At 55.8% G+C, this 24,358-nt stretch overlaps 8 protein-coding genes across 8 annotated transcripts; 4 read left to right on the forward strand and 4 right to left on the reverse strand.

The window, feature by feature from the left end:
* Positions 1-330: 330 nt before the first annotated feature.
* On the reverse strand, positions 331-1,680 carry IE81DRAFT_155388 (glutathione S-transferase). The gene is made up of 4 exons (XM_025510482.1): positions 970-1,680; positions 706-863; positions 501-608; positions 331-430 (listed from the first exon to the last, which is right to left on the reverse strand). The coding sequence occupies exons 1-3, from the start codon at positions 1,574-1,576 to the stop codon at positions 558-560; spliced, it is 816 nt and encodes a 271-aa protein (XP_025368980.1). The 5' UTR covers positions 1,577-1,680; the 3' UTR covers positions 331-430; positions 501-557.
* Positions 1,681-2,042: 362 nt separating this feature from the next.
* Positions 2,043-3,906, forward strand: IE81DRAFT_367169 (hypothetical protein). The gene is made up of 2 exons (XM_025517059.1): positions 2,043-3,067; positions 3,173-3,906. Exons 1-2 carry the CDS (start codon positions 2,166-2,168, stop codon positions 3,780-3,782), a joined length of 1,512 nt encoding a protein of 503 aa, XP_025368981.1. The 5' UTR covers positions 2,043-2,165; the 3' UTR covers positions 3,783-3,906.
* A 117-nt stretch (positions 3,907-4,023) lies between these two features.
* Positions 4,024-6,918, reverse strand: IE81DRAFT_155391 (hypothetical protein). Its single transcript, XM_025510483.1, has 6 exons — positions 6,306-6,918; positions 5,914-5,984; positions 5,560-5,835; positions 5,093-5,498; positions 4,801-5,029; positions 4,024-4,733 (listed from the first exon to the last, which is right to left on the reverse strand). Exons 1-6 carry the CDS (start codon positions 6,487-6,489, stop codon positions 4,178-4,180), a joined length of 1,722 nt encoding a protein of 573 aa, XP_025368982.1. The 5' UTR covers positions 6,490-6,918; the 3' UTR covers positions 4,024-4,177.
* Positions 6,919-8,688: 1,770 nt separating this feature from the next.
* IE81DRAFT_341833 (hypothetical protein) lies at positions 8,689-11,783 on the forward strand. Its single transcript, XM_025515668.1, has 3 exons — positions 8,689-11,019; positions 11,095-11,434; positions 11,518-11,783. The coding sequence occupies exons 1-3, from the start codon at positions 8,998-9,000 to the stop codon at positions 11,580-11,582; spliced, it is 2,427 nt and encodes an 808-aa protein (XP_025368983.1). The 5' UTR covers positions 8,689-8,997; the 3' UTR covers positions 11,583-11,783.
* Positions 11,784-12,685: 902 nt separating this feature from the next.
* Positions 12,686-13,384, forward strand: IE81DRAFT_155452 (hypothetical protein). The gene has a single exon (XM_025510484.1). The coding sequence runs from the start codon at positions 12,831-12,833 to the stop codon at positions 13,194-13,196; it is 366 nt and encodes a 121-aa protein (XP_025368984.1). The 5' UTR covers positions 12,686-12,830; the 3' UTR covers positions 13,197-13,384.
* A 2,104-nt stretch (positions 13,385-15,488) lies between these two features.
* Positions 15,489-16,414, reverse strand: IE81DRAFT_155478 (putative 5-3 exonuclease). Its single transcript, XM_025510485.1, has 3 exons — positions 15,978-16,414; positions 15,661-15,877; positions 15,489-15,591 (listed from the first exon to the last, which is right to left on the reverse strand). Exons 1-3 carry the CDS (start codon positions 16,227-16,229, stop codon positions 15,584-15,586), a joined length of 477 nt encoding a protein of 158 aa, XP_025368985.1. The 5' UTR covers positions 16,230-16,414; the 3' UTR covers positions 15,489-15,583.
* A 233-nt stretch (positions 16,415-16,647) lies between these two features.
* On the forward strand, positions 16,648-17,924 carry IE81DRAFT_324162 (putative ATP synthase delta chain precursor, mitochondrial). The gene is made up of 4 exons (XM_025514160.1): positions 16,648-16,899; positions 17,003-17,072; positions 17,172-17,249; positions 17,455-17,924. Exons 1-4 carry the CDS (start codon positions 16,750-16,752, stop codon positions 17,667-17,669), a joined length of 513 nt encoding a protein of 170 aa, XP_025368986.1. The 5' UTR covers positions 16,648-16,749; the 3' UTR covers positions 17,670-17,924.
* Positions 17,925-18,074: 150 nt separating this feature from the next.
* On the reverse strand, positions 18,075-24,330 carry IE81DRAFT_314651 (hypothetical protein; the record flags this gene model as incomplete). Its single annotated transcript, XM_025512510.1, has 9 exons — positions 22,882-24,330; positions 20,694-22,814; positions 20,411-20,624; positions 19,776-20,343; positions 19,487-19,708; positions 19,260-19,424; positions 18,846-19,195; positions 18,666-18,774; positions 18,075-18,596 (listed from the first exon to the last, which is right to left on the reverse strand). The coding sequence occupies exons 1-9, from the start codon at positions 23,864-23,866 to the stop codon at positions 18,075-18,077; spliced, it is 5,256 nt and encodes a 1,751-aa protein (XP_025368987.1). The 5' UTR covers positions 23,867-24,330.
* Between the last annotated feature and the right edge of the window lie 28 nt (positions 24,331-24,358).

A 24,358-nucleotide genomic window follows, 5' to 3' on the forward strand; every position in this document is an offset into this window, starting at 1 on the left:
ATATTTTGAGCTCCTTTGTCACGTATCGCGGCGCGACTTCGTGCACTGCTGTGCGAGCGCGGATCCGCTGGCTCTCGCTTTGGGATACACGCGTACGCACCCATCGGGATTGGGGTGCTGTACCCTCGCCGGTGCGCGCGCTCTTGGGCCAGGATCGTCGAGGCGCGTCTCATCAAGACAATTCTCTGTCCCACCTAAGAGCCCCAATTAACGCTCCGGTGCAAGCAACGCACGTCCCTCTGGACTTCTCCCATCAGACGCTGTGTGATGTCAGTCGCTAGACGAGCAACGAAGCAGATGTCGACGTTCAGGTCCGACCGCGCCCGGATCGCTGGATGCGGGCACGTCTTTGTAACCTTTCAATGGCCATGACGCTCGACTGCCTGCTGCCCTTCGGCCAGAGCTGACTGCTCTTCGCCACATCAAGCGGCTACCGGTGATCAAACTTGCTTAGCCGGATTTGAAACGACACATGGCAGCGCCTTATCTTTCTCACGCACGGTCAAGTAGCAGGAAAGGATCATCCCATTTGCATGCGTCAAGACCCGGCACACAGGCTAAGGAATTGCTCGACCAGCTCTTGTAGCTTGCGCGGCCTCGCTCTGCGCCTACCGACGAAGTTGAAGTCGAGAGGAAGGATCGCGAGGTCAGCGATCTCGAGAATGATTCGAAACTCGAGAGGTGAGAGAAAGCGGCAAAACGCACCTCGTCCCGCAGATAACGTCCGTAAATAGGCTCGTAGTTCTCCTTGTCGCTCGTCGTGCTGACGACTGAAGGATGAGAGAGGATCGCCTTGCGCCATATTTGATACGTCTCGCCCGTTTCCTCTGCTGTGATCGGTCCGCCGCGATGCTTCTCGATGACTGGGTTTTGAGGTAGATTGCGAGAATTTGCGAGGCGCAGAAGTCATGTCAGTGGCGCTTCTTCTCTTGAAGAGAGCGCACAAGCTTGTCTCGGTGAGACACTCACGATACTCGCGAGCAACAAAGGGAGCAAGGTTGATATCGACTGCATCAAGCTCGTCTCCTCCATGGAAAGGACCATTGTGGAGCTTGTCGTCATCGATATACGTAGCCCATTCTTTGAGGGCATCCGTGTAATCCTTCCTTCCCTGCGCCTGTGCTTGCGAGTCTTGAGCTTGGATGGTCCTGAACCAAGCAGGCACGATCTTCTTGCTGATCTGATCGATGTGCATCCTGGCCACAGCTTTAGCTTGAGGTGCAGCAGGCAACAGCTTCCTGCTCGACTTGCTATTGCTCCCATCAGCAAAGTCTTCGAGGAACTCGATTAGGATGTTGGACTCGGCCAGCGTCGATCCTTGGGACTCGATCGCCGGCACCAAACCTTTGGGGTTGATTGCCAGGAAGGAAGGATCCTTGTGATAAGGATTAATCTCGATGTATTGAAACGGAATCTGCTTCTCTAGCAGGGCGATCCATGTCCTTTGCACGTAGGGACAGAACCATCCCGCGTAGAACTTGATTCCTTCCGGTCCAACTTCTGACTGATGCTTGGCCACCACCTCCGACGCCTTGCCAGTGGCGTGAGGGAAAATGTCTGCGTCTGGTAGGCCCATGGTTGCGCTTCGTTGAAGAGTGAGAGCTTGAATGTATTGATTCGATGCTTGAATCAAGCTTGTTGGTCGTGGGAGGGCGACGAGCCCGGGGCGTTTATATATTGATTCACATATCTAGCCTGCACACAAAGAGCCGTGACAGGGATTCGAGGCAAAGAGCACGCAATTTGCCCAAGTCGTGCGTCGAGGGTGAGCCATACAATCACGAATTACCGCGGTATATGTCCTTCCATCAGCTCATCTCGCCGCGCAGAGAGGTGAGTGAGGTGGAGGTTGGTATATACAGTAGAGAGGTAAGTGAAGTGGAGGTCCCGATTCACGATTGCGTTCGGCCGTTGAGCACGCAGTCGTGAGTGGGGCACGTGACGCCTGCATGGCATGTGGTGTTCCTCATGCCCGCTTCTTCGCAGCCATCAAAAGTGCCAACCGAGAGAAGAGCATCCGCGCCTTTAGACCGCATCAATCACGCACGATCACACACAACCAGCGTTCAATTCCGCCAAAAGACTAATCATCAGGTCTCTGACTGCTGGAGGAGCGGTAAGCTTGCATCTCTTTCTGGCATACAAAGGCCCGTGTAGCCCTCACGATGCAGTCGATTCCTCGCCAATTTCAAGCGGTGTTGAGCCTCGTCGCAAGTTCCAGCCGACCCGTCGCAGCTGGCGCACAGCGAGTCTGCACTTCAGCAGCGCCGATACAGCGAGAGCGTGCCATTTCGACATCCGCAGCAGCTTCTACAAGCACGCTGCGGCCCGCGCAAGAGGATCGGTCCCCCTTGGAGGACGGGCGCAGAGATGCGCAAGCCCTCGCTCGAGAAGAGGCAAAAAGCCGCATTCGGAGTGTCATGAGAGCTGGTGGACGGCCTGCAAGTGCGATCAAGGCTGGAGGCTCAGATACAAAGGCTGCAGGCAGATCAAGCAAGCGCAGCAAATCTGATCAACCAGAGCGAGCCCTTTCACCTACTGTGGATCCTCGGACGCACCTATTGAATCGCAAGCAGATCGAAAAACTCGTCGTTACAATCCGAGAAACTCTCAACAGCCCCAAACATGCGAATCCTTGGGTCATCAAGGGAAAGCGACAACAGAAAGATGTAGATATTCTGGATGAAGACAGTCGTCAGAGGTTGTTGAACAATTACAAATTTCATGTGAGGTGGAAGGTAGAGGCGCTCGGGGCGTACAGGAGAGGAGCGAACGAAAGCCAAGGTGTCTTTCTTTGCTACATGGAGCCTGTCCCAGACGCGACGTCAGCAGAGCAAAGAAGGCTCACATCTCCCGGGGAAAGCGAGGCGTTCGGAAAAGGGCAAGCGCTGCAACGAGAAAAGGAGCTGGCGGGCGTTTCGAAAGGTCCTGCGCTGGCCGCGCAAGCCATGGCAATGGCTTTCAAGTGGGCCGAGCGCGAAATTCATACGCGGGCAAGGGGCGTAGTGCGGAGGGATGGGCAAATTCTCTTCAAGGTGCCTCAAGCTCGTATACCCATGCAAGTACAGTGAGTGTGGGCCCGGAGCCCTTTCGGCACCGCCATGTATGGCCTCAAATTGAAAGTTTTCGTCCCGCCTGCCATGCTTGCTCGCTTGCTGTTCCTCCTTCTCAGCATCGTCGATGCCAGCTCTCTTGGCTCCGCAAGGCTCCTCTTGACAGGCAACGAGCATTACTCGAGATTCTTGCAGCTCATGGCCGAAGAAGGTATGGGACTGAGATTAGACGTACACGGCTTGTGGCATCACGCTGCGCTCTCACAGCGAGCTCGCGAGGCCAAAAAAGGCACGACAGGCGGCGCAACCCTCTTGACGAGTGATGGTCATCTCACAGAAGCCCCTCTTGCAGCGCTCGCTAGCGTCGGCTCGCCGTCAGAGGAAGGCCAAAAGGCAGACGCGAACGACAAGGCAGCGTACAACGCGTCGATGGGTCTACCGGCCGATCTAGACTTGTCTCTTGATCTAGGCGGCGCGCAACCCGTCAGTCCGTCTGCCAAGAGCACAAGACCCGCTCAGGCCGCGAACGTACCTTCCGCCTCGCACGATGGCGCTATCACGCTACCTGAGCAGAACATCGATCTTTCTGATCCTGGTTGGAAACGCCTCGGCATTGGTGCGAGCGAAGCAGAGGTTCTGGACATACTCGGCTTGGCGTATCTGGAACCTGCACAACGCAACATCAAAGGTCCAGCAGACGAGTCTTCACCTTCTGAATCACCTGCATAAAGATCCCTTTCCCCCTAGCCCCAACCTTTTGCGCGCTCCCTTTCATCTGATTTCGCTCGCACTGATGATTGCTTGCGCAGCAAGCTAAGCTTCACTGCAAGATACCAAAATATCTTGAAAAGAGGTTGCTAAGAGTGGATGCTATTCGACGCAGTGTGATCTGTGATGTGCTCATCAATGCCCTCAGCTCAACTTGAGCAGCGACGGAAAGTCGGCTGCGAATTTCGAAGTGAGTAGCTGCTAGTCGAGGTTGCGGCAAGAGACGTGTAGAACGCGGCCTATATGGAATACAAGAGGGATTGAAGAAATGGTCAAGGGTCGACAAAGACAACGTAAGTGGCGATTGAGCGTCGCGAGAGTGATCTGTCACGCAGCTCAGGGGACACTGCGAAGGACTAGCTTGGTGGTGCTTGGTTGGCTGGAGCTGGTCGATTGGCCCAACCTCCGTATGAAGGCGGCAATTCTTCCATCGCGTCCTCTTCGTCAGAGTCTGGCACAGGCGCAGGACCAGCATCCTGGTGCTGCACGAATCTGGAAGAGCTAGGCGCATTGGTGTCTTCGGGTAATGCTCCTTTACGAGGCAAGGGAGGAACGTCGCCCGTGCCTGGCTCGGCAAGATTTCTTGCGGACAATCTGTAAGAATTGCCAGCGGCGACGCTGCCTGGTCCATGGCTGGTTGCGCTCGCAAAGTCTCCACCGTACTCGGATCCGCCCACGGTACTGCTGATGCCACCTGTCCTGCCTGCATCGGTGTATCCACTTGAAGAGAGTGGACCGGGACTGCTGGGAGGGTATCTCAGCCCGGCACCGGAATGTCCCCGCAGAGAGTTCGAGGCGATGCTCTGTGGCCTGCCCGGAGCAGAGAGTGGCTCATCGCGGTACAGGTCATGATCTCCGCCTAGACCAGGAGAATGCTGGGCCGTCGATTGGTACGTGAAGGGCGAGACGGCGCTGTTTGAAAAGGGTCATGGATGTGTCAGGCGAGGTGCGATCGGGAGAATGAAGATGTGGCACTCACTAGCTCTGGCTGACTCCAGCATCGTGCCTTCCACGTCGCGCAGCCAGAGCAGCTGGCGAGAGCTGTCCATCCTCGTCTCCGTCCAGGTCCACGAATTGGGGTTGCTCCTTGCGCGCTTCCTCTCTCTTCGCCTTTTGGCGTCGTCTGTACAAGAAAAAGGCGACCAGCGCGGCTACGACGATGGCGACCGCAATGACAGCGCCAATCACACCTCCAACCAGGCCGCCTACTGGTAGAAATCACATGCGCTGATTTAGCAAACGCATCTTGCGCTGTACGAGAGAGCACTTACCGTTTGTGCCACCCCCGCCTCCTCCATTTCCATCAGTCCCCGACCCAGCATTTGCCTCATCTGCGGTCAGAGCGCCGGCAAGATTTTGGAACGAAGCAGGAATGGCGCCACTTGGAACTGCGCGGCCAGAAAGTTGGTTTGGCTGGCGCCGTTGCAGACAACTCGTGTCGGATGAAGGGAGCACGTTGTATACGGGCGAGCCTCCACCACTTCCAGCTCCCTGCGCATCACTGAGCATCGTTACAAATCGCGTGCCAGATTCAAAGGGCACGGTGACGTTCGGAGCGATAAAGAATGATGTGTTCATGGTCTGAGAAGCTGGGACGTTGATGGTGACCGGCAGCCCGCCCAAGGGAAACATGGTGATGGAGAAAGGACTCGTGCCTCGCTGATCGACAGGGTAGAACTACGACCACGAAAAGAGTAAGCGTATTGTTTAAGTGATATGGTAACATTTGGAGACGCACCCTGACATTGCCGCATTGGTACCTCAATGCTGGAGAGCCTCCACTGGTGTTGTCACCAGCCCAAGTGAAAGAATTTGAGGAGGTGTAGGCTGGGCAGTCTGAAGTGGTGTTGCGCGTGTCGATAGACATGACTTGTGCTGACGATGAAAAGACAAGAGATCGAGTCAACAAGCGACTTGTGAGCTGCACAACCTGTGGGTCATACGTACACGTTGTTCCTTGCCCCTTGCTGTCGGTCAACGCTACGATGTACGAATTGAAAAGTCCAGTGGGGGGCTGAACAGGAAGGTGTCAGTCCGCGCGTCAGCAGTCGCCTTCGCACGAACTTGCACACCATTCCATTGGCTGACTCACAGGCACAACGTACTGAAACGTCAATTCTGATGCACCTGGCTGGTAATTTGAGTCGACGCTGAATGTTTGAGCTAAGGAGGGGGAGGAGCATCGATCAGAGTCAGTCAACGCATCATGACCGAAAGCGGTGGAGCGCGATTCTGTGGCTAGAATGTTCCATTCGAGTCTCACAGGCTCGGTCGTGAACAACAGCCTGAGCCCAGATGCCAGACCGCCATCGAGCTGACGAGAAGCATATTAGCCGCCGTCAGCCTCGATGCGCCTAGCCGGAGGTCACAAGAGGATGGCAAAGGCCAGAGACGAGAGCAGGTGGGATCGTATGCTTGGCCCTGTGCCCTACAGCAAATTTCACTCCATCGTGCAGAAGCGAGGTCTGGATCGAAGGGACTCACCTCCAAATCCTGTGGCCACGATGCTGACCGTGTAGGGATATCCATCGCTTTCAGGAGTCCATGTAACATTAAGAGGCTTGCACTGCCTTGAAAAGCTCGTCGTCATCGTGAGCGCCGCCCGTGAAGTGCTGGCGAGGAGCATGAGCGCTGCACCGAGCGCGGGAATCCATGTCGTCGACCTCATCGCGTCCTCCTGCCAGCGGCTGAATCGTGCTCCGGTGCAATGACCAGACGATTGAGAGTAAGACCGGACCTGAGCTTGTGTTTGGCGAGACGAAGGATGTCAGTCAGATGGCGAGCGACGCCGTCTTTGCCAAAATTGTGTCCCCTTAGGCGGCGTCCGATCTTCCTTGCAAATATGCGGGTGCGGTCAACGCCGTCTCGAAGGGGCTCAACGTGGCGGCGAAACGTGAAGTGCGTGAATCTTTAAGCAGGAAGTGAGGAGCTTGCGAGATGGGGGTTGTATGCGATGGCGGTTGCATGCGACGGATAGGGCAGAAAGACTGCAGAAATTGACGGCACGCGATGGACGTGAGCAAGCAACGTGACAATTGTCAAGGTCGATTACAATGATGAATCAAAATGTGAATCCTTGAATGCAAGCGTCCTCGCGTCTCACAATCTTGAATCATGAATTAAGTGATCTCCAAACGGGAAACACGAACGCGAATCCAACATCACAGAATCGTCGTGGCCGGGCTTTTGCGTGGTCTCTTCATGGACTTCTCTCATGGCGCCCGCCTGCAGGAGTGCACCCTATCTATTGCATGCGCCATGCAGGCGAGAGCTCTGCGCCACTCGACTCGGCCACCGAGTTGAATTCGTGATTGCTTGGCGGCGTTGATGCGGAGCAGTCTCCATTCATGCAGGATGAGCACAGCTTCCGTGCGTGATGCGCACACTCATCAGAAGCCATCATCCAGCTACAATCTTGAATTCCATCGTGAATTGACATACATATATACATCACATGCTGCATCATCAGCATGCAGGACCGCGTGCGAATCCGGTCAGCGCGGCTGTGCTGCAGCCGTCACTCAAGACTGAGCCCTGAAAGGACAGCAGCATATGCGCATATGTACTACTCTATACTCGTGACTCACGACCCTCTGTGCTCGTGAGACGTGACTGTATGCCGTGGGCGCGACATGCTGAAGGCCCATCGCACGTGCCGTGCTGTCTGTATATTTGGGAGGATGTTGTAGAGTCGTGAACCATGAGGCTCCCAGCAGCCGCGCCCAGCACACACCACCTGCATGCATGCATGCATGCATGCATGTTGCGTCGCTGGCACTGCTGCTGTGTAGCGCTGCTGCTTGATCGAATGATCGTCTGGGCCCGGCGAACGCGGCAAGAGGATGTCGCAAGTCCGCGACCCCGCGGTGTGCGCCCGGCATCGCGCCGATCGAGCTCCATGCAATAAGCAGCAGCAGGGACGCGAAATCAAGAATGTTTTCCACTGCGAGCTCTGGCGCGGTCAGTCATCATGAGCATATAGACGCGGACCCTCAAAACAGACACTCAAGACTGATGAGAGGTAGCAAGCATCCCACAGCGGCCGTCCGCCAGCCCTGTCAATCGTTCGTTCGTGACTGATCTGACCTAGAAGATCATGACCATCCATGCTGTTGCCGCCAGTCTGCGGCAACGCCAGCTAGGCGTCTTCTTGACGTGCATTCAGGCAAGCTCGATCGACTGTGGCCACTTAACAGCATACAATTGTGATCACGTCCACACCACTTTGCAGAGCGCGGTTTGCGCTTAATTCGAGTCAAGAGTGACCTACGGAAAAGCGTCTTTTGAGTCTATGTAGCGCGGTCACATTTGGAATTTGGCCTAACTTCCCTCGGGTCGATCGAGCCGCTCGATACCACAAACGAAGGTACACACGCAGCTCTGGAAAGCTCGAAAGAGGGCGCAAAGCTGATCAAATCTTCACGATTCATTGTCAAAGCTTTCGCGTGGACATTTGGTGACAAGCCAATGGTGAATCTTTACAAACATTCTTGATTCTTCAATTGACTGTCGTGATCAGCGAAACCTGGGTCAGAAATCTAAGCTCAAGACTTTTAATTGAATACGACTCTTGAAACGTAAACCCCGACTCCCTCCGGGACTTGCGAAATCCCTAAATGTGCAGTGAAAGCGCGATCCTAAATCGTGTCTAATTCTAATTCTAATCAAGGCCACTCGAATTGAAGACTTCGAGTTTTGAGCCTCTTTGTAAGCGCTCGAGCGCTCCGCGGGTGAGCTGCATCAGCGAGCATGTCGCAATCAAATGCGTCCGCGCCACGCAGCCGGCAAATGATAATCCGCGTGTACATGCTGCTGCAGATGGCATGATTTGTTGTTGCGTGACCCTCGCGTCGCTCATCCTTCTCCACTAAGACTCGCGACGGTGGCTATGGATGACGTGCCTCTTCTTCTATGCTTCACCTCCAAGGCACTATACAGATAACCACAATTGCGCCTTTCGTCGAATATCGGTCCGCCGTCCACTAGCTGAGTCGCGTTTCACCTTCAATTTCGCCGTCCTCATTCGGCGCCCACCGTCTCACGCACGCACTCGCTCCGAACAGCCTGCGCGCAAGCCTCTCGGACGCGATACGCTTTTGACAAGGGGGCGCGCACATATCCAGCACGAGCACGCCACACGACACTCATCTCAGCAGACCATCGCAATCTGGCAAATATGGCTACCGTATTTGGCTTCTCTGCAGCAGCTAGGTCCTTCCCGATAGGCCAGCCAAGGTCAGCTCGTGATCGTTCTGCAGTACGTGCGAGCGGTGGCGCCACCGACTTGGAGATGCAATCCTCGTCCCGCAGAGCCGGAGCAGCATCTGGAGGAAGCGCTCTGGCACCTCCCGGGACACAAGATGATGACCCCTCTCAGCTCGGACATGGCAGAGAGGCCAGTGGCAGGTCCGTCATGTCGAATATCAGCCAGAGGTTGCGAAACATGAGGGAGAACGATCGAGCTGCCACTGACAACGCTCTGCAGACCAACGAGGATATCAGAATGGCTACGCAAGAAGCGATGACCGCTCAAGCCAACGCTGCCGCGGATGGCAGAGCCGCTACAGATCTTGAAGCGCAAGCTGCTCAAAATGGCGCACCATCCCGCAATGCTGCATACCTAGCCGGTCTGCGTTCCTCCAAGAAAGGCCCAAACAGGCGAGAGCGCGAGGAGGCGGCCTGTCTTTTTGGTCCTAACCTCGCTACTTACTTTCCATCCAATGCGACCTTCTCTGCCGTCTCGCCTTCAGCAGCCGCCCAGCCTGCCGCTGTGGAGGCAGCACAACCTGGAGCGTCCGCAGTCGTCGCGCCGCCAGGCAGTCAAAGTCTGGCAGCCTCATTGGGACGAAAGGCGCGACTGGGTAGCCGAGGCCGAGCTCGAGGTGCAAGCCTCAGCGGTGTAGCTAGTCAATTGAGCCTGCCAATCGGTGCTAGTGAGAGTGTGGCGAGCTTGCCTCAGGGACAAGACCCTGTTACTTCTTCCTCTCACCCACTCGACGGCAGCGTCCCTCAGCACGCGGACGTCACCTCGACCACAGAGGCACTCAACGCAGTAGCTTTGGCCGATGGTATCGAGCTGGACACGCTTCAGAGGTGGATTCACCGAAGCGTTGATGGTCAGGCGCCACCGCACTCCGCTAGTCTTGATATATCAGCAGTCCCCAACGCATCGGGCGCCCCTCCCGCCGTGTGCTCAACGCTACAAAGCTACGTAAATTTAAAGAGGAACACTGTCAAACTTGTTTCCGAACCAGGACAGCCGGCAGTAATCGCTGCTTCTCCTATGGTCAACGGGGACACGACCGCACCAAGCTCGCCCCTCGAACCGACCAGTCCAGGAGGCTTCTCCGCGTCGGAGATGGGTGCTGCAGGATTACGCGTAGCTCCGTCTTTCAGCAGCATCACAGCTCTAGGTGGGGCTGGAGGCCCACGAAGCGGTCTAGGTCTTCCTGCCTCTCCTCTCGTAGCTCAACACGGTCGAACAGCCTCGTCCGCAGCGCCTCCCACGACACACAAGCTCTCCTTCGAATACGATTGCGCAGCTCCCTTTGCCAGCGTGCAAGTGTTCCTGCGTGCGAGCCGTAAGCACGGCAGCTGGAACAACGATTCTGCTGATGATGGAAGCGTCTCTAACGCGATCTCGGACAGCTTTTATGCGCAACGCGGTCCCCCTCCTCATGTGTTAGGCTGGCCAGTGCACTCTGCACAAGTCAAGAAAGGCTTTGGCGATCCTCTATCCATTGCGTTGGCACTCCAGCTCGCTTACTATGCGCCTGCTAGTGCCAGAAAACGTGCCGGAAACGTCTCTGAGGGTGTTGGCGGCGACGTAAATGCAACGAACGACTTGCCGCTCGAAACGCCTGCGCTGAACGCGAGTAGGCAGTTGGAACCTGCACCTGCACCTGTACCTGCCCCCGCCCCCGTCCCCGCCCCGTTGCCAGTCATTCCGGATCAGCCCGTTCCAGAGACAAAGGAGGCTCGCGCTGCTCGCGAAAAGTCAGAAAGAGAGACCTTGAAGCTGGCGGTTGTCGTGGAAGCTCTGGACGAGGATGGCAGACCGCTGAGCGAACCTAACCTGCAGACGACCTATATGCGTGTTACCAGCTTGCCTGTCAAGCCTCTCGCGGGCGACGGCGCCGAGCCAGCTGTATCTGCTCCGCGAGCTTGGAGCATTCAGGTGGAAGGTCAAGAAGCCGAGGTGCGTGTTGACCGGCACGCTGACAGAAAACATGCGAGTGCTGACCCATCGTGTCGACAAAAATTCTTGCTACAGATTGGCGCCCATCGTTTCCAACTGCAAGAGCTGTACGGCCTGTCCAGGCGCCCCCCACCCGTCCGTCCTGCGCCACCAGAAGCTGGTGAAGGGGAAGACGGTGAAGCCACGGCGGGCAGCGTCCCTCCGCCACCACCAATGGACCTTGACGGCAGCAATGGAAGCGAGTGCATCATTTGCCTCTCCGCTCCCCCTACCACTTTGCTGTTGCCCTGCACGCACTCCCTTTGCTTGGAGTGTGCCGTGCAGCTCAGAGAGAGCGTCAAGGCTATGAGAGAGACGGAGCGCAGGAGGGGAAGAACGCCACGGCGCAAATACAACTGCCCTGCCTGTCGACGAGGTGAGTCGCTCGCTCGGACGAAATCATTTCAGAGGTTGCGAGCAAGTCGATGCTCACGTCCTGACTCTTTGATCCTCATCCAGCATTTACAAGCATGCTCCACCTCAGTTCGGCTGACGAAAAGCAAATCGCACATGCTAACGTCTGATCTCGAGCAGCGCATCCCGTGTCATCTACTACTTTTGCATTCACGGATTTTGTGACCTTGTTCATGTCGTCTCGCGTTACCTCCCTTGATATACCTCGTTTGCGTTTGCATTTTCTTGCAACTTCTTTTGTCTTGCTTACTACCGCACTCATCACGCCTGTACCCGCGCCGCACGCTAGGAATGACCAATGCCCTCTCGCCACATTTAAATCGTGTCATTGTTTGCAGCCCTTGTCGTAGCTGTATGAGCTTTGAGTGCTATTCTCGAGAATGTCCTGAACTCGATTCACAATTTCAAGTCACCGGAGAGCACGAGTGGAATTCCATTAAAATACAGCGACTGAGCAACGCTGCAGAAGCTAGCACTGCTACGTTGGCATCACATCATGACATGTCGATCGTCCTAAGCGCACTGCCCATTCACGATTAATACTGGCCCCACGGCCCCGCCTGACCGCCGCCGCGACCGCCTCTCCCGTAATTGCCATACGGGCCTCTTGACGGGGGCTGTCCGCCTCTGAAGCCGGTCGGTTGATGTCTGCCACCGTGCGCATTGGATGGTGCACCTGCGTTGTTACCGCCATAAGCACCTCCGTAGGCTCCGTAGCCGCCATGGGAACCGCTAGGCGCTGGCGGTTGTTGCTGGCCGTAGCTGGAGGAGCCGTAACCACCGTAGCCTCCGTTTGCTTGACCATTTCCACCTTGACCATATCCTCCGTACGCGCCGCCGTAAGCTGGCTGTTGCGATTGAGTGTAGTTTCCAGCGCCGTAAGCCGATCCATAAGGTCCAGACTGTCCACCTCCGTAACCACCGTAGCCACCGTAGGCCACTGCTTGAGCACCTCCGTAGGCAGCCTGTGGTGCTCCGTACGATCCACCCTGCGTGTCAAGACGATGTGCCAAACCAATCAGTCAGCTCATCATAACTCAAAGAGCAGCCTCGAACACCTCACATAAGCTGCGCCTGCACCGCCACCATACGCGCCTCCATTCGCTGCCTGAAAACAACGAAGCGCATGGTGAGTGTTGTGGACGTGGTTGTGAGCGTTCATTCGACCTACCTGGCCAGCGCCGTAGCTTCCGTAAGATGAAGACTGGTAGTCGTTCTGCCCGTAGCTTCCATCTGCGGGTTACACTTGCACACCTTAGCCTCTGGACGGATATGAGAGAAGGACCACGACGTGACTCACAAGGGGAACTGTACGCGCCGTTCTGATACGGGCCGTATGCAGTGTCATCGTAGCGAGCATGCGATCCAGTGGACCCAGCACTCGCACGACCGCCGTAGGAGTGCGCGCCTCCGCGGTCGTGGCCACCGCGACCGGGCCCGCCGCGGCCTCTGCCTCTGCCTCGACCGCGGTCGGGCGCCCCGTTTCTGGTCCATTCACGATCGTCTTGTGTGAGAACCTTAGGAGGAGGCCTAACACCTTTGAGGAGAACGCTCTTGTGAGGCGTCGTTTGTTCGGGGAAGCTGTAGATTGCAGAAATCGATCTGTCGCTGCTGATGTCTACTTCCCCCACCCGCTCCAAAGGCGAGCTAAAAGTCGACCCTGGCACACACTGAGGGTCCGCCATGACCAGGCCCGACAGCTTTTGGGATTGGGCCGGGTCTAGAGGAACAGGATCTTTGCTTTTCCGTTTGGCATAAAGGCTACACAGCGCATCGTAGAGCGAGTGTTCATCCGAGACGAAGAGCGAGTTGTTTCCGAACGCATTTCGGCGGACTTCGTCTGGGGTCAGTCTAGGATACAGACGATCTAGCGCTGTGAGTAGCCTTTTCTCGTCAATGAACGGCAGAATTGCAACTCCTTGCCATTCCATCTTCTTGCCGTTCATATCGATAGCGAAGGTTTTGGGATAAAAGTCGATGATTTCTGAGTCTTCTTCCAGCATCAGGGGATGGAAGATTGGGGGAATGCTTGCCCGACTGTGGGACGCGCAAGCACGCTGTTCAGCAATCGTCTCAGCTCTGCAAATAGGATACAAGAACTCACCTTTCGGCGGGCAGGACTCCCATCAGCTGGTCGTAAGGTCTAAATGGCGTGCCCAAATTGAATTTTATGTCCAGCTCATCAAGATCCGCAAAGTCCGCAGCGAAGGGTGAGAAGTGGTACGGATAATACCAAGTCCAGCTGGGACATCCCTGATAGTAGTAGGCAAGAACCCAAGCGAGACCCTCGACGTAGCTTTTCACGATTGCGCGCCGGAGCGTGATGTCATCCAAGCCCACGCCAAACTTTTGCTGGTAGTATCTTTCTCTGTATCCTGGCTCCCACAGCTTGACAGTATCCTCGTACTCTACGGTGCCGTCAGGATTGACCTTGCGTTCCAAATTCGATGCAATCACGGGATCCCTCCTATCCTGAGGATCAGCATCATCCGCATTCTTGACCTGCACGACCCCACCGACTAGCGCCACGGCCTTCTCAGGTTTCTCATTGCCTTCTTCATCCACATCGCCATCTACTTCCTCAATTTGACGCTTCAACGATCGCACCGGTGCCGATTCACCACCGGCTTCGATGGAAACGTCTTCGTCCATTTTGAAGACTGCGGAATCATCAGACGATGCGTGTGTGACAGCTGTTGAAGCAGCATTCTCAGGAGCCTTGATCGCGTCATCGTCGTCGGCAGCATCCGACGACTGGGTGTGTCGAGGGGCCACGCCTTTGACTCGAGCATTCCCTGCCTCGGTCTTTGCTTTTGCTTTCGCGCCCGCCAGCTCAGCTTTCAACCGATCAGCTGCACTCAGATTGGCCATGCGTATGGTCCGTAGGTTGTCGATGACTTTGGCATCATCTCCGCTCTCTATGGCCGCAAGTGCTTTGGCACGGACATCTTCGCTAGCACCGTGTACTGAGGGTCCGTTGCCCTCGTTGGCGCGGGGAACTGGCACATACGTTGTGCCACCCCGATGCAAAGCTTCGCCTGCCTCTTCTTCCCCACGAGCCCTTTTCTCAGCTGCAAATTGCTCCCTTTGACGCTCGTGATCCTCCACCTTCCTGCGCTTTTGTCGCTCCTCGCCCCGCTCCTCCGCGATGCGCCTCTTGCGGAAGATGTCGTCTTCCAGTACGGCAATACCGTCCATGACGCACTGAATGTTCTTCAGGCTCACACTTCCATGCTTTGTCAGGTAGTCTCCGAGCTTCGGCAATTCCCTCTTCCATATCCTCAGCAACTCGTCAATCGCGCCCTCTCGAATTTCCAGTGAGGGTAGATGCGGCAAGAAATCGTTTCCGACAAAGAAGATCAGGAACACCCAGTCGTCGATAGCTCGTTCGAGATCGAACGCGAAGGGCATGCCTGGTACATGCAGCTCGACTTCAAGATATTCTCGCAAAACAACTACGTCCAGAAAGATGAAAGGCTTCTTCACCTCTCCGTCTTGCGTCTTCGGCGCCTGCTTATGAGTCAGGTCTACTCCAGGCGGTGGGGGTTGCTCTGCTCCAATGCAATTCGCTGCGATATGACCTTCGCGACCGCACTTGTGACAGCCCCTGCCGCCAGAGGAAGGTGCCTGAGCGAAAACATCTTCACGCAAGACCTTGAAGTAGGGTTCGTGAGTAGCTAGTGAAAGCATGATTAGATCGGCATCCTTCACGGGCAGCATCTCTCCAGTCAGCCCTGTGCGAAGCGTCAGATTATACTTGCCCATTGAAAACTCACTAGACCGTAGATGACGTGCTTTGTGTTGGGATCGTGTGCAGGCTGTGCTCTCTGCCGTCGAATGTAATCCATGATCTTGTGCTCTCCTTCGCCCGGAACTGAGGCATCTGAGATGATGACTTGCAGCTGTCCAATGGGTAGAGGAAACGTCAGCTACAGTGCCACGCATAATGCAGTGTGGTGCGAACTCACATCCTTCCACCCTGCGTCTTCATTCATCTTCTTGGCCACCCAGTACCGCAAGCTAGCAGCCAGCAGGTCCATAAAGGGCGTACCTGGTGTGATGGCATTGCGATCCCAAGACTTTTTCTTTTCGCTGCCCTCATCCGATACTGTCAAGCCTCTGCCTGCGTAGCGAAAGTGATCAGCACACTGTTCATGCCCGCCTTGCAACAGCTCTGGCTCTGCTCACTTTTCCACTCTTCCAGCGCTTTGGCCATTTCCTCCTCCTTTTCTCTCGCCTCTTGGGCAGCTCTGAATCGTCTGGATCGCTGCTGATTCATCTTCGCTCTGGGAGCCACACCATCAATAGCCATCATGAGGAGTTTGCGAGGCCTGACCATGTTTACTACTCTTTCTGTGTACTTGAAGACCTCGAGCATCATGTCCTCTTCAGTCTCCGGCGCAGGCTGCGAATCGAGGAAGTGGGGTCAGAGAACTCATCGAGCAGTCAGAAACGGGCGCATACTATCGATCAAGTCGTCGCTCTGCTACTCCAACCACACTCACTTTGCCCTCCGGATGCGTACAAGGATGCACGATACCATTCATGTCCAAGTACAAACAATCGAACTCTTCCCCGTTCGGATTCTTGCCACTAATGTCTATCGGTATCGGTACACCCTTCTCCTCCCCGTCGGCCTGCCCATCATCTTCCCGTCCTTCTCCGGTCGGCGCATACCTCTGCTCCTCCTCGACGACATTGGTGACGATCTTGGGGTACTTTTTGCTTAGCCAGCGGAAGAGGGCGGGCACACCCATGATGGTCTGCGTGTCCAAATTGACGCGTGACGCGTGAAGACGTGGTCGCGATGAGTAGCTGGATGTGAGACAGGCTGCAGGTGGATTGGATGGTGTTTGAGGCCCTGATCGAGGAGGGCAGCAGCGGTGATGGAGCGCCTCGTCTTGATGGCGAACAGCGGCTGATGAGAGCCATTTGATGAATTGTTCTTTCTTCGATGCCGCGTTCTGTTGCTCAAGCTTGATGCCATGCATATGCGTACGCGTCTGCGCGGGCCGCGCATCAGGGTTCGCCTGACAGCATATCACGTGCAAGAAAATAACCCTCAGTCAAGAGTCGAGGAAGTCGTCATCAACGTCCACGTGGCCTGCATCCAGCGTTTGGCCCCGATGAACATCGCGAGCGCACGGCCTACGTGCAGTTCCGCGACGTTGATCGCGATCCCTCATCTTCGGCAGGTCTAAGTTATCACTGTAAACTACAGCTCCACGCAACCACGACGCACTTCGAATTCAGTCCAAGTTCTCAATTACAGTCAAGATGTTCTCTTCTCGAGCCGTTCCAGCACTTCGCGCCGCTGCCGCGGCCAGGCCCGCTTTGGCTCGCTCCGCCGTCCCAGCTCTGGCTCGTCGTGGATACGCCGAGGCCGTCAGCGACAAGCTTCAGCTTGAACTCATCCTCCCTCACGCTGTGAGTAGATTACCCCTTGCTCAGCGGAGCAATCGGCGCTGCTGTGCCGACAATGACGTAGGAGCTGACCGGTATCGTTCCTTTGCATGTCTCCCCTTGGCAGGCTCTCTACCAGGGAGAAGTCACACAGGTGAACCTCAGCAGCACTTCGGGTGACATGGGTATCCTTGCGTGTGCGTAGCAGTCCGGTGCACGGCCTCAGCTAGGCGTGGACTCTTTGGTGTGTCTCACAATCGGATCGTGCTTACCATGAGTCGGTCCGTATCCCACAGCTCACGTTCCCTCCGTGGAGCAACTCGCACCCGGTCTGGTGGAGGTTATTGAGTCGAGCGGTACCAAGCGTTGGTTTGGTGAGTTTATCACATGGAAGCGCTTGGCAAACGAAAAACGGTGGGGGCAGCTAGGGAGGCTTGGTTGCAGCGTCGCACACGCTTGAAGGAGTCGACCAGGGCTTTACGCAACTCGACGTGGCTTGAGGCCGGCTCGTCCTTCTAGAAGCGATGCCCTACGAGAAAGGCTGACCCAAACACGCTCGTGCATTGCATGGCTTGACAGTCTCGGGTGGCTTCGCCACGGTCCACCCAAACAACAAGCTTACCATCAACGCCATTGAGGCCTACGAGCTGGACCAATTCTCTCCCGAAAACCTCAGAAACGCGCTCTCCGAGGCTCAACGTGTCGCATCAGGTTCAGGCAGCCCCGAGAGCAAGGCCGAGGCAGAGATCGAAGTCGAGACTCTTACCGCTCTGCAAGCCGCTTTGAGCCGCTAAGGTGAAACGAAGTTGAGAAGTCGGATGAGAAAGACCTTTCGTCCGACACGTGAAGGCTTGCACACATCAGCCTTGTCTTTCGGCTACTCGCACCTAGAGACAATCGATGACTCAGACCGACTCATCAATCACTTCTTCGCACCCAGATGCTGACGTCTTCCAACCGAAATTGCGACCTTGCATAAAATGACAATGATGAAGCAGTGGTAGGTACAGAGACATGAGAGATCCTTAGAAGATGCGAGGCAAGCAGACATTGTTAGCAGAAATTGTTGGAAAGCAGCACGTAGCGATTTACGATAAAGGGTTGAGGACGAGACTTTAGGATGCAACTTCAGTGCATTGCAGGTGAAAGATTGGTCCATCGGGTCGAGTGGGTCGAGCCGAGCGTACGCACGTTGTATGCTACGAAGATTGCGACGCAGCAAACTCGTCCGCGTCGCTAACGACTGACCATTCGGCGTCAGATGTCTGCATGCCAGAATTGATGCTAGCTATGCTGCCTTGCATGTCAGGTTCAGCTGTGGTCGTTCGTGGGGGCAGGTTGTCACTGCGCGACATGTCCCCACTGCCAGAAGTCGTGGACAGCGCAGGTTCCAAATTGTGGGCCGGCTGTTCGTTGTCCGGCTGTGGATCAGGGCGGCTGTGCTGCTGGTCAATGGGTTGTTTGGTCGCTACTTCTACGGCACCGGGTAGCCTCGTGTTCAACTTGATAAGACTTGTTGCATAATCGAGATGATGGAATATAGCAGCGATCGCATTCTTCACGCCGTCCTCCTTGCGGATCTGCTCGCCGAGCGCTTTCGCCCTCTCGATCTGTCTAGGGCTTTGGGTAGCTTTGACAAGAGCTGCAGCTAAATTCTCCGCAGTAAGCTCTCGCACACAGGAGCCGACGCCAAGGGCCTCGAGCTGAGCGCCCCAAAAGAACTAAGCCGGGATGATAGAAGCAAAGAGTCAATGGCTCAGGATCGCGGTCGAGTCGCTCAAGCTTCTCACCTGGTCTCCAAAGTATGGCTTCACTATGGTTGGAATCCCTGCTCGTAGACTTGCCCCAGTGGTGCCGGCCCCGCCATGATGGCAAGCAGCGTCAATCTGGGGAAACAGCCTGGGTACAGCAAACGCATCTCAATCAGTACGCATTGGAATACGCTCTACCTACTCGAGTCTCAGACTTACCAGTCGTGGGGTATGGAGCGCACCTCAAACACATCTTCTGAGATGGGCGAGCTGGGCTGAGGCCTCATCTGCTCTGTGGGTTGCAGATGCCTGTCAGAGAGGCGATCTGACCAGCCTTTGGACAAGATAGCGCAAACCCCTGCCTGCCGAACGGCTTCGTAAACGCAGCGAGTCATCGCTTGCGCATCGCGTACGACGATGGAGCCCCATCCGATGTAGACCAATTTGCGCGAAGCTGCCTTGGCGCGCTTCATGAACGCTGCGAGATCATCAGGCGGTGTCCAGCTTTGGTCTCCGTCAGGCCGCCTCAAGAACCAGTAGCCAGTCACGTCAATCCACTCGTACCAATCCTGCGAGCATGAAGCAGAACTCAGTGTTGGGCGGGAATGTGACCGCTTCGAATGCGAGACTTACTAGTGGCTTCGGTACTACGCTTGGAGAGAAATTGTACAGGAAGGGCACCCGATGCGGTTCAAGCCGGTCCAATGAAGTAGGCTGGAGCCCAAGGCAGGTCTTCCGCCATGCGTTTATCTGACCTGCCGAGGCACGCCAAAAGACCTGGTCGAACACCACGTAGGTCTAAAGGTGGAGCCGTGACGTGAGTCGCTCGGCCAACATTGTCTTCAAAGAACCGCACTCACCATATAATTGTAGTTGCCGCCTGCGCGCGTGGTGGGAACGGCGAATGCGTGTGGATAGGCGCGGGTGCGTGACCATATCATCGTGAATGCACGATAGTAAGGCTTCTGCAAAGCTTCCGCGATGTGGATACCAGCAATCGCGCTCGGCGACTCGATAACAACATCAGTGCCTTGGCACGCTTCCCACGATGATTTCAAGAGGTCGTCAAGCCACCCCCGGAACTAGACATGTCTTTTGATCAGCCAAAGCGCGTCTTGAGCCTGAAGGCGAAAGCTGTGTGAGACTCACTTTTGAGACGCCCTCGCGCAGAAAGGACACCGTGAAGGTCCCGTTCTCGACGCATATTCTCATCAGCTCTGCAGGATCCCCGCCAACTTCTCTGAATTCAATGCCATGGCTTTCTATCCACGCTTTGAATTCGAGATGCGTGGCGATGCGAACACGGTGACCCGCATCTTTCAGGCCTTGTCCCAAGGCGATGAATGGTTGAACGTCGCCGCGCGAGCCGATCGTCAAGAACGTGAAATGTAGACTTTTAGCGGGATCGAATGACTGCATTGAGGTGCTGGGGTATGATGAGGCGCTCGAATGTGAAGTCGGCGGAAACGGAACGTCAGGTGGCTTGCTGGTGGTGTCGAGACTGCCGCTGAGCGTCGGGGCGCTGCTGTTGCCTTGCCGAATAGATATGCGTTGACTCAAGTCCCGCAGCATCAGAGCTTCTTTCGTAGCGTTGTCGCTAACACTGGCTAATCCTTGTTCAACTCTATTCACATCATTTGCGAGCTCCTCCACGCGATAGTCGATTTGCGCCATGCACTCGTCGCGGCGTTCACGAGACCCAAATTCCAGAAAGAGTCTGGACCGGATAAGACACAAGACAGTCAATGCATTGCACGAAGTCTTGATTGCCGAGAAACACTCACTCTTCGTGACCTCTGACCATCAATACGAGTCCGTGCTGACCGAATCGAAACGCATTGTGTTTCGCCACCGAAACCAGCTCAGAAATCGGCAAGACCATCAGAGTCCGGCCAACGGCCTTTGTAGCCATTCGCGAAGAGCGAAAGCAGACGTATCTGGTCGAAATGAACACACGACCCTGTACCGGCACGATACGATACAGGCTCGCGCTAACATCTGTCGAGAGAACCGATGACAGCGTGAGGTGTAGATCTCTGCGTCGAGACCGAAGCTACTGTGACTCACGGTATACCAATGCTTCTTCCTTAGGCAGTATAAAAGATGTCCGAAACTGGTGATCTCGATCTGCCTCTTCTGCAAGCAAGGCCTGATCTGCATGTCCCTCGAGCAAGGAGTAATTGCTGCTCACAGAGCTGTCTAGGCTGCTCTCGACCGCTCGAACGGCGTCGCAATCATTCCCGGGCCACATTGGGTCACCGGGCTCTGAACCATCAGGCGCTTGACTTGCACCAACCCAGTCGCGAAAGCCGAAATCAGCTTCGTATAGAGGCCTAGACCAGCTCTCTTGGACTTTTCGGTGAGGCTGACGCGCCAGAGCTGCCAGTTGCGCGCTGAGTCGCTCTGCGCCAGGTCCTGTCACAGACAGCAATCTTTCCCCCGCCTCGCGCATCCAGCCGGGGAAGATGTGCGGTCTAAGCATTCGTGTCGAGTCTAGTGAGCTGCGTGCACCTCGTGAAGAAGAGAGACTACGTGGCGGGCCGCCAGCGACGCTCGCAGGTGGGTAGCGATGCGTGCCAGCAGCAAGCGGATTGGGTGGTCGCGGTGTTTCTGACAGCCTAGCTTGCGACATTGGTAGGGTCGTCTCGGAACTCGCATCGCGGTCTGGCAGCGTGGAGTTTTCGCCAGTAGCCCTAGGAGGGATAGGGATAGCTCTTGGGCCCAGCATTTCGGTTGCCATTGGCGCGTTGGTCTCTGCTGGCGCAGACTCCGCAATTGGAGCGCTTGACGCCGAAAATTCGACACCGCGGCCGGAAGAGTACCTATTGGAGCCAACATCAGTCCTTCCTTGCCAACTACCAGCGAGCGTATCCCTCACACTGCCTGAAGAGGTCCTGCGTTCCATCCGCGGTCTGGCATTGTGATGCTCTATTGTATCAGAGAGTACTTCTACGAGATTGGACGGCTCGCCTTTGTGCCTGAAAAAGTATTCGTGTATAGCGAAGTCCTCGCCAGCTCCGTCTATAACTTTGATGCACAGAAAGTCCCTGCTAGGCACCTTGCTGGCGGCTTGAGACGAGCTGAAGTCGCTTGGCATAGCGGCAATTTCAGAAGTTGATGGACCAACGCCTGTCTGCCCTCCGTACTCTACATCGACAATGGTTTCCAGTGGGATGGATAGTCTGACGCTGTCTCCATCATTCTGAGCTCGCATGACTGCGCTTCGCAGCGCACCCACCCAAGTTGCTTTGGAGGCTTGAGAAGCTGCTGAGAAGACGAAGCGTCGATACGAGGTCTGAACGTAGAAGTCCAAGCTAGCATGATCCGTTGCCGCGTCCGCAGTCCTGCTTGGTTGAGCGTCATCGGCAGATTGCAGATCGCCACCGTGCTGCGAAGAACCAATCTCGATGATGTCGCGCAGGTCGATGTGATCTTGAGGAAAGTAAGGACTATGATGAGAGTCGTACCAGCTCAGGGCACGTTTTCCCAGCACTGCCCAATGCTTGCTGAAGCGCATTGTTCTGCGGGTTTTCTTTCTCAAAGCGCCGGCCTGCAGCACGTCGCCTTCTGACGAGTGCTGAGTAGTTGGCAGTGGAGCGTAGAACAGCAGATGATCCGACGTGAGGTAAATGTGGCCTGAAAGTAGCAACCCGCGCACGAGAAAAGCTTGGTGGGTCGCAAGCAGTGTTTCCGTACGGCCAAGACCAAAGATCTCTACCAATTTTGCTGCCAACAACTGTTTTCGTTCATCCGCAGACAGCAGCGGCGTATCTGCAGTCGACGTAGCTAGTCGATGCGGCTGGGAAGATTCTGGGTCTGGGTCTGAGTCTGAATGGCAGTCAGGCCGAGACCGATCGAGCACTGCGGAGGACAGCATGTGCAGCGAGGTGGAAAGGTCTGGTGGTTTTGATTCAGTCGAGGACGAAAGGTCGCTTGCCATAGCTCGATCCTTGCTCGCCTGCGGTGCCAGGCCCGCAGCGGCCAAAGATTCTGTGGATGCCGCAAGATCGCTCTCGTTGCTCTCCTCTGCATCGCCATCCGCCTCTCGATCACTGGACTGACCCCGAGCTAGCCGACTAGATCTGTTTGCGGTGCTGGGCCTGGTCGCAGAGTGGGAGCCCCTCGCTTCATGCGCAGCGTGAGCTGAGTATGAAGCCGCCAAAGGCGTGCGGCTGCCGACCGGGGTTGCTACGCGCATGAAAGAGAGAGCAGGTGAGGCGCATGACGACCACATCAACCCACAGCGTTGACTTACGAGTATCATCCCATATCTCACTTCGCGATCCATGGACGCGCTTGACTCGCCGACGCAGTAGACCAACGTTCGCCGTGGCAGGCTGACTTGGGCCAGCCGCGGAAAGTTTTGCCATGTGTTCATCGTCATTCGACTCTTCAGCGTCCGACTGAGCACCGTACACTGATGTGCCCTCAAGTCTTGTAGCTGCCGAATCATGCTGCACTCCTTGGTCAGGCTCAGGAAACCCATCCGCTTCCGCTTCCACAAATCTAGAGCCTACCATGCTGAGCATCTGCAGAATGGGAAAGTGCTCACCCGCCTCCGGGAGGCCAGCGTCACTCTGAGTACTGGTAGTAGTTGAACGAGTCCGTCTCCCAGCTTTGTCGCGATCATCACCTCCGGTCGTCGTACTCATTGCGAGTTGCGCTGTGGTGGGTATGCGGCACAGACCGCTTGCGTCGCCCTGATCCTTCTGACGATGTGAATCAAGATGAAGAGGGGCGAATGTTCTTGCGACTGCGCCGATGGATCCTGCACGCTCGCTTGGACCTTCCAGCGAGGAGATGGATGGTTGTCTCTGAAGATCGCGTGCCGAGTCGATTCCCGTTGCTTGTAGATCCGACACAGCAGCTAAAGGTATTTCGGAGTTCATTGATCTATTAGAGCCGAGCGATGGGCTGGCGGCTAGACTCGAGATCGTGCTTGCTCCAGCGATGCCTGCACACGATGGGGACGTTGGATGTAAGCGAGGCGAGGGTGGTAGGCTAGGATACTGCGATGCAGCATCATGAGAGGGGGGCGCATGCATGTCTGTAGGCTCCATGGCATCGCTACGGGAGCCACGACGTTGTGTCTTCACCCGATGGTCTAGACCAAACGCCGTAGGCGCACTGTTGAAGTCGGGTGGCGTCGTGCGAGCGAGATCTTGGTTGTGCAGTATGAGCTCTGCCTCTTCTCTCCTCCTTTGAGAGTCATTCGAGTCCGCGTTGATGAGCTGAGACATGACGGCAAACTGATGTATGATGCGGTATTAGCAACCGCCAACCAAGGTGCATACACGCGCAGCAAGATCACGATTGGCTCAGAGCTGTGCCTCCTTTGTTAGCGTTGTAGGCTCACAGAGAGGTGAGGCATGACGCTGAACACATCTGAGGCCGTGCAGATGAGGCCGTGCAGATGAGACAAGATCGCAGAGGGAGGTAGGACAGAGAGACGACTAGGTGATGGGTAATCGCGAGCTCCGACCGAAAAAGGCGCGTGAGGTCGTTGGGTACTCCAATCTCCCTTCAAAAAGCGCGAGCCCGCTGCTTAGTGGTTGAGTAAGGATACGCCTAGGGTGGTGGCCTGACAATCACGAATGGCTTGGGTTCACGACGCCAAATTCGAGCAAGAACCTGGTATGGGATCGTGGGCGCAGTCACGAGGCTGAGTGGGGTCACGCCGCTCGTCTCGAGTCGTGAGTGTTGTGAGGGGGCTGTGCCTGTTGCCTCACAAT

Source organism: Ceraceosorus guamensis, assembly GCF_003144195.1.
Source record: "Ceraceosorus guamensis strain MCA 4658 unplaced genomic scaffold IE81scaffold_37, whole genome shotgun sequence".
Taxonomy (NCBI): domain Eukaryota; kingdom Fungi; phylum Basidiomycota; class Exobasidiomycetes; order Ceraceosorales; family Ceraceosoraceae; genus Ceraceosorus; species Ceraceosorus guamensis.